The following is a 14,748-nucleotide window of genomic DNA, read 5'->3' as shown; positions in this document are numbered from 1 at the left end:
GGAATTTTGTCTCTAGCTTGCTCTTATCTGTACTGCTGAGCTGACGTTTCAGATGATTAGTGGATGAGTGATTTTTGTACCAACCTTGACTGGAAAAAAATCAGTGCTACTGGGCCAAGGGTGTGATTATCCAGTAGCAATTGCTGTTACTGGGATGGAAGGATTTCTTGGTCACATGCAAAATCTCACTCAGATGCAGTGTGAGAGTTTATGCAGTGTAACCCTTCACCAAAAATAGTTGTCTGTATGCAAATATATCTTTCTCCACATAAGAATTAGGAAAACAAGAATGTGTGAACAGCTGCTATTCAACTTGTATCCTTTTCCACTTCCTTAATATTTTAACAGCGACTGAGTGCTCTTTGATGCTGTGGTGGCTACAGCCAGCATTACATTAATTGATAATTTTGGTGCCAGTTCTGGAAAATTACCGTATGGCAGCCTAAGGCATTCATTTACTAGTGAATACAAATTTGTTAACTTCAGGTATGAGAAACAGGAACTTAGAAGGTGGCAAGTTCAGTGATAACTACAGTATGGCCTGTGTGAACATAAGATCTGAGTTAACTAGAACAGGATTTGGGTAGACTTAAGTAAGAAGACATAATTTGTGTTTTGTAACAAGTGATGCCTCTACAGAGTAGTGCCCAGAAAGCCTCAGTGAAAGGTTATAATAGTATCTTTGCTGTCAAATAGGCCATTCCATTGGAGAAATAGAAAAATAATTGTTATGTGAATTTTTTTCAGATTTTTTTTATAGTGTTACCAAGCGGCCACTTGGTGCAGAAAAAATAATGTTTCTCATGCTGCTTTCCCTCCCACAAAATCTTTGGCAACCCTATGGGATACATCCTAGTTAAATTCAGTTCAGAAATTGCCGTCATCAGAATTCTTTTCCCCTTTTGACCTCTAAAAACGGTCGAAAAGCTGTTTGCTCTACTTAGAAATAGGTGCGGCTGTAAACTTAGGAAACATGATCTTTTTACTTCATACTTTCATGGGTGAGACACATTTCCAGCTATGCATTTGCAAATAGTTTATGGAAAAAGCTTATGACTTTTAGAAGTCATTAAAATACAAGTTTTATTCTACACAGAATATAGTCTTTACTTCGCTCAAAACACAAGCATGGCACCCCCAGCTCATGAGAGCTTTAAGATACTTAATAGAATTTAAAAATAATTGCAGGATAATTTCTGTGGGCCATAGGAACAATTCATGCCATGGGTAACTATGAGGCATTTTTTTCACTTAAAATAGTAATCTGTATGCAGGTGGGAACTAGGCCACTTACCGGTGATTTCAGCATTTTCTTACAACAGTAGACTCTTGCTCTAACTCGCACTGCCTCCCCAGAGTAGGAGAGCGGCCAGTTCTCCGAGGTCCCTGTAAAGCTTGGCTGCAGAGGCTCAGAAGAAGACCTCCTAATTTACACATCACCTCACAAGAGAATTAACCAACTGTGTTTTAACTGGCACTTAGTTTTTTTTTTTATTATTATTCTAACATTCCAGTTTCTGGCAGCATGGGTATTAACCTCAGAAACCTGGCATGCCAGCAGATGGGAGTGAATACACAACAGTTAATTACCTGCATGGGCAATGATAAAATATCTGTGAGGTAGGGCGAGCATGAGAAATCCCAACTGTCTGATTGCTTAAGGTAACAATCGTAAGTAACTTTTGGTATCATCTCAAAAGGGGGTCTTACCGCCTGCCATCCCTGGCAGTTTAGGTAGCTGGTGCACGAGGGGTTTGGCAGAACAGCAGATCCATTTGGTAGGCGCACGTGTTGATGGCACTAGAGCTACATTAGTCTCTCTTACTTGAGATTCTGCCTCAGTGTAGCAGTGGGAAATTATACTCCAGCGAAACTGGGAAAGGGGTTTTTTTCTTCTCAGGCCCATTTCTCTTAAGAGCCAGAGATCGAACTCTGAACAGCGAAGGTGACTGCCTAAAAGGGGTAACCACCGAGGAAACTGGATTCAAACAATTAAAAATGAAAGTCTGAACATTTTTAACCTTGTTCAAGTTAGACAGTGAGGATCATTGTTTACCTCTGATGGAGATGTTAATATAAACCTGCTTTGTAAAAAAAAGAAAATGATCCAGGCACCTGCAATCATTTATTTCATCAATGCGATTTTAGTAAGCCTTGCAATTAGCATAATAACCAGGTACCTGTCAGTTCACCTTCAACAAGAGTCTTGGGGAGTATGTGAAGAATACAAGGAAAGGTCATCAACTATTTAATAGCTTTTATTCTACACATTTATAAAAGTAACAGTCTTGTCAGGGAAAGTGTTCACTCAACCAGTATTATGTGGAAATACAAACTCAAAATGAGCTAAGTAGGATCAGTAATGCTGGGGCTCATAACGTAGGAACTGAGACTTTCCAGGTCTGGGATGAGTTCCATGACTCTAGAAGAGCAGGTTCTGTTTTCACTTAGAGCGAGAATGGTAGACAGAGGTCCTGCATCGGCTACACCTTTTGGTGTTGGTGAGAAAGAAAGCCTTCCATCGGTTTGATGCCTGTTCGCTGCCCTGCACAGCCCAGTTTGCTTCGGGAAGATGTTTTCCCTGGGCAAGTTGGAAAAATGGGGAAAACCATAATTTCATCTGTTACATTTGTGTTTTTAAAACACACTTTTGGGTCATTACATTTTCCTTGTAATAAAATGAACCTATCCAAAGAGGAAAAGCTGACGTTTTGTCACCCGAACGAAGTTTACCTTATTTCTAACAGAGACAGAAGCCAGTGGGGCCCTCTGCAGTGACCAGAGCACCCGAAAGCGGGGCCTGAGACTTGTTGATGATGATTGTTTTGAACATAGGGCAGCCTCGCTGTTGGCCTGAGACAGGACGGAGGCTTCTTGTGGGATGGACGTGCTCTGCCTTTGCAGATGGTGGCTGGAATGTCCTTCCCCGTCAGACTGAAGGCTGTGGAATCTGTGTCCTGCCTCTCAGAACAGCTCACTGACACGGAGACGTGAATGCAGTGATCGGGTTGTAAGCAGATCTTTGAACTGTAGCATTGGGCATCTTTCTTCTAAGTGACTTCGGGTGGGTCTTCAGAAAAAATGGCAAGTGGTCCTTTAAAATGTTATTAGTCAGCCTAGGGCAGTGACAACTGAAAAACTGCAACGGGGAACATTAGAAAAGGGATGAAGAGTTGATTTTAAAATGGAAGACCTTCCTGAAAGAATTCAGGTACTTTGGTCCTGCCCAGTCCTGTCACCATTTTGCTGGAACTGACAGCTGTGGAATCTGCCACCCATTGCCATGTCTCTGGGGGCTAAGAGGAGCCTCCTCAGCTTTCCCTCGCCCTCTGGAACAGCAGGGGAGCACTCCTGAACTGGTGCCACGGCAGCTGTCTCTTACACGGGTGGATCAGCTGCAGGGCATCTCCCTTGAGAGAGAGGCAGGTCCGCAGCCATCGGTATGTTCAGGTCAGGGAGCTTCGATTTGTGGAGAAGAGCAATTCTCCAGCGCCCGAGTCAGGGAGGCACTAACGCACCTCTGCTTCTGCAGAGTTTAGGTCCCTGACACGGATCAACAGGACTCTCCCAGCTGTAAGAGCGTTCCCTGCCCGTCCCCGCCTCCACTGTGAGGTCAAGGAGGTCTGCATTCTCCCATCCAGAGCTGTTCAGACCCAGCTGCTCGACCTGTAGCCTCAGCATACCTGGGACTGGAAGGAGCACCTGCTGTGCCTGTGATCAGCCTCCCGGCACACCTCTGAGTGACAGCTGCCTCCTAAAGAGTTGACACCTGGGACTTGAAAGCCAAAGCCTGGTTGCAGGAAACAAAGCAGCAGTTCCTCTAGATGAAGAGCGCCGGCTCCCCTCTACTCGCCCCCCCACCAGTTTTCCCCAGAAGAAGGGGAAATGTGGGATGCCCGTGGTAAGGCTGCTGTCTACCACACAGGAAAACAAAGACTGGAAAATCAAACAGGTGATGCCTGGATTATACCACAGATACACAGCTGCCAGAACAGGAAATGTGGGTGAGGGACAGAGCCAGTGTGCGGGGCAGGGGTTCCCACGCCATGTGCAGCCCAGGAGGGGACAGTCTGCACCGCCTCCCTGGGGCCCCCTGCCCCGAGGCTGAGTCCAGGGCGCTTCCCTGCCAAGAGTGCCAGCCCACCTGCCAACCTTCCCTTTCTCCTTCTCCCGACAGGTCCTGTCCTCTGAGGCCCGCTCTCCTCAGTGACCTGCTAGATTCTAGCTTCCACGGACAGAACTGTGGAGCTCAAGTGCCGATTACAGTGATGTTTCATTGGTGTGAGGCCTCGAGTTCTCCTCCTCCAGCAGAGCTATTCTTTGCTTGAGCATCCTCACTTGGGTCTCGTGTCTCTCCACCATGGCCATCATCTGAGACTCCAACTTCTTCAGCTTGTTTTGATGCTTCTTCTTTGCTTTCTCATAGGCAGCCACCAGGTTGCTATGTGGGCACAGAGGGAAATGAGAACGAAGGTTTATGTTAAGTAGCACTGAGATACACACACACGCTGCTGTCCACTGGGTAACCTGGTTCGGTAAGTACCACTCTGAAAGAACAGAGGTCACTGGGCCTCCTAAATAAGAATTTGAAACCAAGTGGTTAGTATTTCAACACTTGGGCTCTCCTGGTGGCTCGCTGGCAAAGAATCCACCTGCCAATGTAGGAGACACAAGTTCAGTCCCAGGGTTGGGAAGATCCCCTGGAGAAGGAAATGGCCACCCACTCTTGCCTTGGAAATCCCATGGACAGAGGAGCCTGGTGGGCTGCAGTCCACGAGGTCGAAAAAGTCTGACACAACTTAGCAACTAAACCAGAAGGGTCGCAACACTCCTGGTCACTCATGTATTGACTTAACCACAGTTAATTTAGCCTGATTGCTAGAGGCTTGTCACTAACATTAAGAGGGGCTTAAAACCAACAATCCAAACTAACCACACGCAAAATAGATAAGCTGAAATGGTAGCTGGATTTTTAAAAATCTGTCATGTAAATAAATACAAGTAGCAGGTCTGTTGCTGTTCCATGGCTGCTTACAATCCATTGCAACACTGCAGTCTTAAGTCACCCCCATAGCATGTGGACAGAGAGGCCCCAGCAGCTGTCCTTGATGCTGTGGCCGATGGACTCGGAGCTCACAGGCCGTGAACCCAGGTCTCTGGGGGTGAGGGCAGCGGCTGAGCCCAGAGCTAGAAGTCTCCATACACTGGGCTGTGCTCAGTCGTGTCTGACTCTGCCACCCCAGGGGCCCACCAGGCTCCTCTGTCCTTGGGGATTCTCCAGGCGAGAACACTGGAATGGGTAGCTGTTCCCTTGTTCAGGGGGGGTCTTCCCGACCCCAGGAATTGAACCTGGGTCTCCTGCATTGCAGGTGGGTTCTTTACCCGCTGAGCTAACAGAGAAGCCCCCCACCCCCCACCCCATACTCTCTCTGGTCCAAAACAGCACTCCACCTCCTTTCTCAAAGCCCAGGAATCCCAAAGCCTTCTGAAGGAAATGTGAGGTCCTTTATTTCCATGTGAAGCTGGGTTTTCTTGCTGCTGCTGCTGCTAAGTCGCTTCAGTCGTGTCCGACTCTGTGCGACCCCATAGACGGCAGCCCACCAGGCTCCGCCGTCCCTGGGATTCTCCAGGCAAGAGTACTGGAGTGGGTTGCCATTTCCTTCTCCAGTGCATGAAAGGGAAAAGTGAAAGTGAAGTCGCTCAGTCGTGTCCGACTCTTAGCGACCCCATGGACTGCAGCCTACCAGGCTCCTCCGTCCATGGGATTTTCCAGGCAAGAGTACTGGAGTGGGGTGCCATTGCCTTCTCCGCGGGTTTTCTTAGAATGTTTCAAAACAACACACTGCCTGTGGAAGCAGATGGGAGAATCCAGCTGTCTTCTATTAAAGCAGACATTAAAAACATTTGGAAAATTGTAAAAACAGTGCCCCTCTTCTTATTACTTTTTGGAAAACGCTGATTTTTAAAATAAATGTCATTTGTGCTACATGTAGTGAGTTGGGGTTTTTTTTTTGTAAATGAATAAAACCTTAAAAATCTCATTTGAGAAATGAATAGACAAATTTTATTGATAAGTTAATTTGAAAGAATAAAACTTTAAGGTCCTTTTTATTTTTTTTTAGTGTAAAGGTCTCATGAACCTGAAAGGTTTGAGGCTCCCATCTTAGAGCATTGCTTCCTGAACTACCCCACCTGATTCTTGATTGCTGCTCAAGTAAAACGTTCTGTAGCCAGTTTTGTTTGGGAAATGCTGGCTTTAAACCTCAGCTGATTTTTGTTTTTGATTGTGTGACTTCTCAGAACCTCTCCTACATGAAGTGCTGTGAGGGGATCACAGTCGGCTGCCTCTCCCGTCCTTAAAGAGCATCTCTCAGGTTTCTGTGGAGCATGGGGAGGTGAAGCCCTGGGGAGGAGTGCGCTCCAAGGGAGGCGGCTGAGGACACACCACTGTCCACAGTCAGTTCCCAGCAGTTACGGTGCGTAAGTCCAAGAACCACCTGGATTATAGACAGTGAGGTTGTACCTGTTGGCTCGCTTTAGGTCATTAACAAACTCTGCCGATTGCTGGTGTCGAATTTCACTGCTCTTTGTGAGTCTTTCCAAGGCACTCACCAGCTCTTGAACTCTGGTCTTTAACTTCTTTTCTCTGTATCAAGGAGAGACAAAGCATGCCATTTAGTAAGGAGATGATGGATCGGGCTGCTGCCCTGAGAGGGGCAGAGTGGGGCAAGACTTAGCCGGCCAAGTCCAAAGGCAGGAGTCCTGAGCAAAGCGGAGAGGGCACAGGAGCCCAGCACCTCGCTGCTGTGTTCCTGAAGGCCCGCTGGGGTCAGCTCTTTAATGATGGAGACCTTTAGAGATGTGTGTGGCAAAGGAACAATACAGGAAGTTGTTTCTCACCTTCGAGGTTGGGAATAAGCTCCTGGAGAAGCTCCTTTCTGCCCTGGGCAGACCTGAGGCAGCGGGGCCAGCAGAGCACAGCCTTCCCGCAGAACCCGGGCCTGGACCCTAGGCCCTTTTCCAAGCGTGCTCAGCATCTCCTGAACCACCGGGGGCCCGAGAGCACACACCTGGTCTGGGCACCTACCTGGGCCAAGTCCCTACTCTCGGTGAAATCAACACGGGCCTACCTTGCAAAATAGAAAAAGGTGGTTCTCTGTGAAAGTCTTGGGTCACATTTTCCACATTTAAAAAGGATGGAAATTATACTTGCACTTTCATTCGACTCCCCCTACTCCTTGGCTTCAAGTCTGGTGGGTCTTGACTACTACAGTGCCCTGAGCTAACTGACTTGGGAGGTGTGGGGCATCCCATCTGCTTGCTGCCTTCCTCCCCTTCCTATGCAGGGGGGACGCGGGCAGGGGGCTGGGACGGGCCCTGCCCGCCCTCCCGAGGCCCCGTCTCTGGCGGCGTCACTGTGCGGCGCGCCTGGCACAGATGACACAGCCTGCCGTGGGCTCAGCGAGCTCCCCACTGGACATAGGCTGTTCGCAGTGTATCCCCAGTGTCAGGCCTGGGAGACAGTTCCACAGCGGCAACAGTGCAAACAGGTCACTGAAGGTCTGGGGTACCTTGGAGCATATCAGGTAACCAGGATTTATAGAAGACATTCCTCTAAGAAAAACCCACGGGTGTGTGAGGAATGTAGATGAGCACAGTGGGTCTGGAAGGCAGTTTGGTAGCATCTAGCAAAATAAAAAATGAACACATCCCTTGACTAAGTAACTTCTAGGGATCTTAGAGAAACATTATGAGATTACAGTTGGTCTCACTTCAGCACTGCTTAAGAGTAGCTAAGAACGGGAAACAACCAGGGAGCTGGTCAAGGTGCGATCTGCTTTCGGTTCTGGTGAAACGCTCTGCACTGTTAATAAAAAATGCAGGCTGACGTGCCCTGGAACGGAAAGGTATCTGATACACTGTCAAGCAAAAAGGGTGAGTTCTATTGGATGCCACAGGTTTGCAAAAATGTGACTATCTGATACACTGTGATGGTGGGCTAAAAGGCTAAATGCTCAGCAGTGCTGAACTCTTGGAAGGAGGGCATGGGATGCTTTCATTTTCTACTCATTTCAAGTTGTTTGAAATGTTCCTAATTTTGGATGCTTTTGTAAAGTGTAGGATGGGTGTGTGGGGGTCATCTCGGCGTGGACTGTCAGGAGCTCTGGGGTTCAGCCATGGTTCACTCATCCTGGCTTTTCAAATATCTGATCTTTTACATGTCTGCCCGCAGCTACTGTAAGTGCAATTCCAGCTTCCCAAATTCATTAATGAAGAAAGGTGTTGCAACACAAAAATCCAGGCCTACTTTTACGAAGATGGTGGGAGAAAGATATTTGAAAAAGTGAGTGTCACACCCAATGACTTTCTCCCACCGGCCTTAAGGAGAGCAGGCGCCTCCTGCAGAGCCTTCCAGTTAGTGCCTCATGTTTGCTGAGGCTTCTGGGTCCTGGCAGCCACCAGGAAATTCCTCAGATCTGGCTGCAGTTCCCACTGGGATCCTAGAGTGGCACCGTCCCCCACCAGGATGAGACTGGCATCTGGGGAGGGCAGCTCCTGCCTCCCTGCCCAAACCATCGCCTCCGCCTTGCAGGCCCCTCTGTCAGCCCAGGGAAAGTTAGGAGAGCATGAAAGATATGTCCCCTCGTCCCTTTGACTATAAAGAAGAGAGAATTATTCGTTTTACATTTTGTTGTTGTTTTGGTCCTTCTTTTATTCTAACGTTGATTGATAGTGCAAAAGGAAAGAAGAAAATTATCAAGAGAATTTAACATCTAACCATGAACTCAAATTTATAACAAAACTGCCCGGAGCAATATCCCTACCTACCGGCTGGTCACAAGTGCACACCTGCCCAGCTCCGGAAGAGAGGGGATCTCCCAGCCTCCACACAGCAAAGGGCTTCCTTCCCTGGGGCCTGCGGCCAGCGCCAATGCAGGACAGGACCCAGGGAAGCAAGAGAAGCCTTCATAGAGCCTCCCCAACCCTGAGGAGTGAGGGGAGATGGTCAAGGCTGGGGGTAGGAAGCCACATCTGGAAGCTGAAACCTGTTCCCTGAACCCCTCAGGCCTCAGGAGGGCAGACAGGAGTGAACTGCTGTTCAAACTCTAGAATAGAACCATGATGCCAATTTATTTAAAGCTATAACAACAGGCTGAAACTCAAACTGAAACACAACTGACTTTCTACTTGTTTTTGTTAGAATGGGGCAGCCGCCTTCAGTAAGAGCCATGCCTCCAGGGTTGCTCGTCTGGATTGAAACACTAAACCCAGGGCAGTAACAATTCCAGAGCCGCCTCACGCCGGCCTCCAAGTGTCAGGAGCCCGCTGAGTCCTCGAGACACAGCCAGTCTGAACTGAGATGTGCTGTCAATGTGCAGTAGCCACTGGGGCTTTCCTGGTGGCTAAGTGGCAAAGAATCCACCTGCCAGTGCAGAGGACATGGGTTCAATCCCCGATATGCCTCGGAGCAAACAGGCCCACATGCCACAACTCCTGAGCATGTGTGAGAGCCCAGGAGCTTCAGCTACTAAGTCAGCTCCTGAGGCCCACACGCCCTGTGCTCCACAGTAAGAGGAGCCCGCACACAGCAACTGAAGAGCGGCCCCTGCTTTCACACAAAGGCCCAGTGCAGCCAAGAATAGGCTCAGTATAAAAAAAGAATGTAAAATATCTTAACTAAAAGTACTGAATATATGTTAAAATGATAATATTGATATTTTAGATACAGTTGCACTAACTATGTTAATTTCCCTGCTTTTAATAGTTCTCAGCTACTAGAAAACGCACATTACACATGTCATGTGGACAGGACTGCTCTAAAACGTGTCTACAGTTAACAGTGCCAGGGCTGTCCCTGGATTCTGATCAGTAGGTTTGGGTTGAGACCCAGGAATTCCAGTTTTAAGAAGTGGTCCATGTGATCAAAACAGCATGGTATTGGCATAAAAATAGACATGTGATCAATGGAATAGAGAGCCCAGAAATAAACCCATGCATATATGGTCAATTATGACAAAGGAGCCAAAAATATCCAACAGGGAAAAAGGCCAGTTCCTTAGATAAATGGTCATAGAACTGGACAGCTACATGCAAGAGAATGAAACTGGATCACTGTCTTCCACCATACAGAACAAAGTAACTCAAAGTGTCGGATTAACTAGGTAAGGCCTGAAGCCATCAGACTCCTAGAAGAGAACAAGCACCTCGATACCGATCCTGGTGATGGTTTTTTGAATCTGACACCAAAAGCAAAGGCAACAATAGCAAAAATAAAGAAATGGGCCTATATTAATTTCTTCTGTACATCAAAAGAGACCAACAAAATGAAAAGAACCTACTGAATGGGAGAAAATGGTTACAAATCATGTCTCTAATAAGGGGTTAGTACCCATAATACACAAAGAATCCATACAACTCAATAGCAAAAAAAAAAACCAGATTAAAAAGTGAGCAGAAGCTGGGGTTTGAATGGAAGACAAAAAAAATAAGCATAAGGTCTGAATGGACATTTTCTCAAAGACATACAGATGGCTAACAGGCATGTGAAAGGATGATCAACATCACTGATCATCAGGGAAATGCAAATTGAAACCACAATGAGATACCACCTCCCACCGGTCAGAATAGTGGTTATTAAAAAAATAGAAGGACAAGAAATAACAAGTTTCGGTATGGATACAGAGAAACGGGAAACCCTGTGTACTGTTAGTGGGAATGTAAAATGGTGCAGCCACTAAGGAACAGAGAATGATAGTTTCTCGAAAAATTAAAAATAAAACTAACATGATCCAGCAATTCCACCTCTGGGTATGTACCCAGAGAAAATGAAATCACCATCTTGGAAAGATACCTGCAGCCTCATGTCACTGCAGCATTATTTACAATAGCCTGAGTGCCCGTTAGTGGGAACGGGTGAGGAGGTGGTACATACAGAAAATGCAGTATTACTCAGCCACAAAAACGTGAAATTTTGCCATCTGCAACAACATGGATGAACCTTGAGGGTATTATGCTATGTAGAAATAAGACCGAGAAAGACTAATACTGTATGATCTCATATGTATGTGGAATCTAAAAAACCCAAAACACACAAAAAAACAAGCTCACAGATTCAGAGAACAGACTGGTGGTTGCCAGAGGTGAGAGTTGCAGGTGGGCAAAATGGGTGAAGGGGATTAAAGGGTACACGCTGCCAGTTATAAAATAAGTCCTGAGGGTGTGGTGTATAATACGGTGATTATACTTACTGTATTGTGCACTTGAAAGTGGCTAAGAGAGGACATCTTAAAAGTTCTCATCATAAGAAATTTTTTGGTAACTATGGTGACAGATGTTAACCAGACTTACTACGGTGATGATTTTGCAATATATGCAAGTACTGAATCATCATATTGTACAGCAGAAACTAATATAATGTTACAAGTCCATTTTACCTCAGTAAAGAATGCTTCAGGTAATTTCTAATTCTTGTGCAAATTTTGAAAACTGGTAAGGCAGCAGGGCTCTTTACCTGGGTCTACAGATGAATTTCATATTGTCTTGAACTCTGAGTTTTTATGCAAAATTACAGTTCAGTTCTACTTCAGTTCTACTGAAGACCATACAGCTTTCCTCAGATTTTCCAAGGATGATTATAAGTTGTACGCTTCAACCATTCATATCCTGTTCCCTTGTAGTTTCTAATTCAAATCTGCTTGGCTTTCAGTTAAGAAAGAATTTATATGGTTTGTAATAAGGCTAAAAGGAGCCCTTTTACTTATTTATTTATTTAAAATAAATTTATTTATTTTAGTTGGGGGCTAATTACTTTACAATATTGTAGTAGTTTTTGCCATACATTGACATGAATCAGCCATGGGTTTACATGTGTTCCCCTTCCTGGACCCCCCACCCACCTCCCTCCCCATCCCATCCCTCTGGGTCATCCCATTGCCCCAGACCTGAGCCCTTGTCTCATGCATCGAACATGGAATGGTGTTCTGTTTCACATATGGAATGGTGTTCTGTTTCACATATGATAATATACATGTTTCAATGCTATTCTCCCAGAACGTCCCACCCTCACCTTCTCCCTCAGAGTCCATAAGACTGTTCTATGCATCTGTGTCTCTTATTCTGTCTCGTATATAGGGTTATTGTTACCTTCTTTCAAATTCCATATATATGCATTAGTATACTGTATTGGTGTTTTTCTTTCTGGCTTACTTCACTCTGTATAATGGGTTCCAGTTTCATCCATCTCAATAGAACTGATTCAAATGTATTTTTTTTAATGGCTGAGTAATATTCCATTGTGTATATGTACCACAGCTTCCTTATCCATTCGTCTGCTGATGGACATCTAGGTTGCTTCCATGTCCTGGCTATTGTAAACAGTGCTGCGATGAACATTGGGGTACATGCGTCTCTTTCAATTTTGGTTTAAAGGAGCACTTTTATAGGCTCTATGCAGATGAGAAAATACAATGTAAACACTACATGTTCCATTTGCCCTTTGAACGGTAGTGTGTTCACATAGAGTTTTCTGGAATGCCCAGAACTGTGCCTTCCTTGCCTTGTTTTCTGGCCCATAGTATAAGCCCTCACAGTTATCAACCTTTATTGCTGGCTCCTGCTAGTACCACCAAAACCCACGTGTCCCAGCACATGAGGGTTTCACTTACAGGTCTTCCCACCCCCTCACCCCTAAAAGGTTATTTTTGGTTACGAAAGGTCTTCTGAATCTTACTTTAGCCACAGGTGCTTTTTACATGTTTTAATGGAAGCACAAAGTTGTTGGCAGAGGCATACACTCAGGGGATCTGAGAGGCAGACTCATGGTGGAAGTTTGCAGGTGACGAGCAAAGCCAGGTGGGCAGCTGGGCAGGGGCTGGCCTTGCAGGCCTGTGCGGTGACGCTGTCTGCGGCCAGGAGTCTGGAAGCAGGGCTGCTTTCCCCCAAGATCACGCGGCCAGCAGCGGTGCTGCCGTCACAGCCGGGGGACAGGGCGAGGGCCCAGCCCCAGCCAGGACGCCTTCCAGAGGCGCCTCCACCAGACCCAGCCTCAGGGAGGCGTGGCCACAGGGCCTGGAGTTTCTTGGGAATTGAGAGAATTCCCTCCTTCTGGGGTCCCTCTGCCTCACCTTCCATTTGCTGGTTAACCCCCAGCCAGGCTTCTGTCCCCACTGGCAGCCGTCCCCCCTCCCCTCCCGCCTGGCTTCTGTCCCATTCCGCCAGCTGTTCCTGCATCCGTCCTGGCTCCCTGTTCTCTGCACCTCTACCTGCTGACTTGCGCCTGGACTCTGTTTTATAGCCCACCCTTTCTTGCTTCTCTCCATTCCATTTTCCTAAAAACTACCTACATGCTAAAAACTCCTGAGAGCATGGGCATCTTCAGTTCAGCAGAACTGAGATGGTCTGCCCCATCCACGCCTCTGCCCCGTGAGGTGAGCAGCAACACTGCTTGCCCAGCGGCCGACACCAGTCCTGAGTCAGCCCTGACCCTCCTTTCCCTCATCCTGCATGTCTGCTTGGCAGCAGAGCCCCTAAGTGGAGGCCGTGCGGCCACCACCACCCAGGTCCAAGCTGCCACTGTCTCTCATCTCAGCCACCCCTGGAGCCTCCTACTTGGTTGATCTGCTTCACCTTTGTACCTGCAGTCAAGTTTTCACAGAGCAGCCAGAGGAATTTTCTAATATGACAGGTCAGATCATATTATTGCACTGCATTTAGAATAAAGTCCCTGGTCTTACTTTGACTAAAGCCCTGCTTGACCCAGGCTTTGGTATCACCCTCCCCCTTGCACCCTGGAATCCTATCCATTCTCAGCCCACACCAAGCGTTTTTTCCCAGAACAGAACTCTGTGCAGTCAGTCCCCTCTCCTTGGGATGAACTTCCTCTACTACGCTATGTTTCCTCCTTCTCGTCTCAGCTTAAATGTCACCTCCTCAGAGAAGCCCACCCTGACCACCCATCTAAACAAATGTCCCAGAGTTACGACATCCCCGGCACCTTGTCATTTCCCCCATTACTTATTGCAATCTGTATATATTTTTCTGAAAGAAAATCTCTGCAGTGACTATGACCCTATATATTTCCTTCATGGTAGATTGCCAGGAGAAATATCAATAACCTCAGATATGCAGATGACACCACCCTAATGGTAGAAAGTGAAGAGGAACTAAAGAGCCTCTTGATGAAGGTGAAAGAGGAGAGTGAAAACGCTGGCTTAAAACTCAACATTCAAAAAACGAAGATGAGGGCATCCAGTCCCATCACTTCATGGCAAATAGATGGGAAAACAATGGAAACAGTGACAGACTTGATTTTCTTGGTCTCCAAAATCACTATGGACGGTAACTGCAGCCATGGAATTAAAAGATGCTTGCTCCTTGGAAGAAAAGCTATGACCAACCTAGACAGCTTATTGAAAAGCAAAGACATCACTTTGTTGACAAACATCCGTATAGTCAAAGCTACGGTTTTTCCAGTTCTTGTGTACCGATGTGAGAGTTGGATCATAGGGAAGGCTGAGCACTGAAGAACTGGTGCTTTGAAATTGTGGTGTTGGAGAAGACTCTTGAGAGTCCCTTGGACTGCAAGGAGATCAAACTAGTCATTCCTAAAGGAAATCAACCCTGAATACTCATTGAAGGGACTGATGCTGAAGCTGAAGCTCTAATACTTCGGCCATCTGATGCAAAGAGCTGACTCACCGGAAAAGACCCTGATGCTGGGAAAGATTGAAGCAGGAAGAGAAGGGGGCG

At 46.7% G+C, this 14,748-nt stretch overlaps 1 protein-coding gene across 3 annotated transcripts in view; it reads right to left on the bottom strand.

Annotated features, from left to right (window-relative positions):
* Positions 1-2,242: 2,242 nt before the first annotated feature.
* Positions 2,243-14,748, bottom strand: part of MCC (MCC regulator of Wnt signaling pathway) — a 488,688-nt gene continuing 476,182 nt past the window's right edge. For all 3 annotated transcript variants that reach the window (XM_081505689.1, XM_081505690.1, XM_081505691.1), the window contains 2 exons: positions 6,524-6,646; positions 2,243-4,441 (listed from right to left, as the gene is read on the bottom strand). In XM_081505689.1, coding sequence (XP_081361815.1) covers positions 4,261-4,441; positions 6,524-6,646 — 304 coding nt within the window. In that variant the 3' untranslated portion in view covers positions 2,243-4,260. The remainder of the gene's footprint in view (positions 4,442-6,523; positions 6,647-14,748) is intronic.

Source organism: Giraffa tippelskirchi, chromosome 7, assembly GCF_054371585.1.
Source record: "Giraffa tippelskirchi isolate mGirTip1 chromosome 7, T2T-mGirTip1v1.2.pri, whole genome shotgun sequence".
In the NCBI taxonomy this organism is placed as follows: Eukaryota; Metazoa; Chordata; class Mammalia; order Artiodactyla; family Giraffidae; genus Giraffa; species Giraffa tippelskirchi.
The sequence above is the reverse complement of the archived record's forward strand: the minus strand, read 5'-3'. Positions and strand labels throughout refer to the sequence as shown.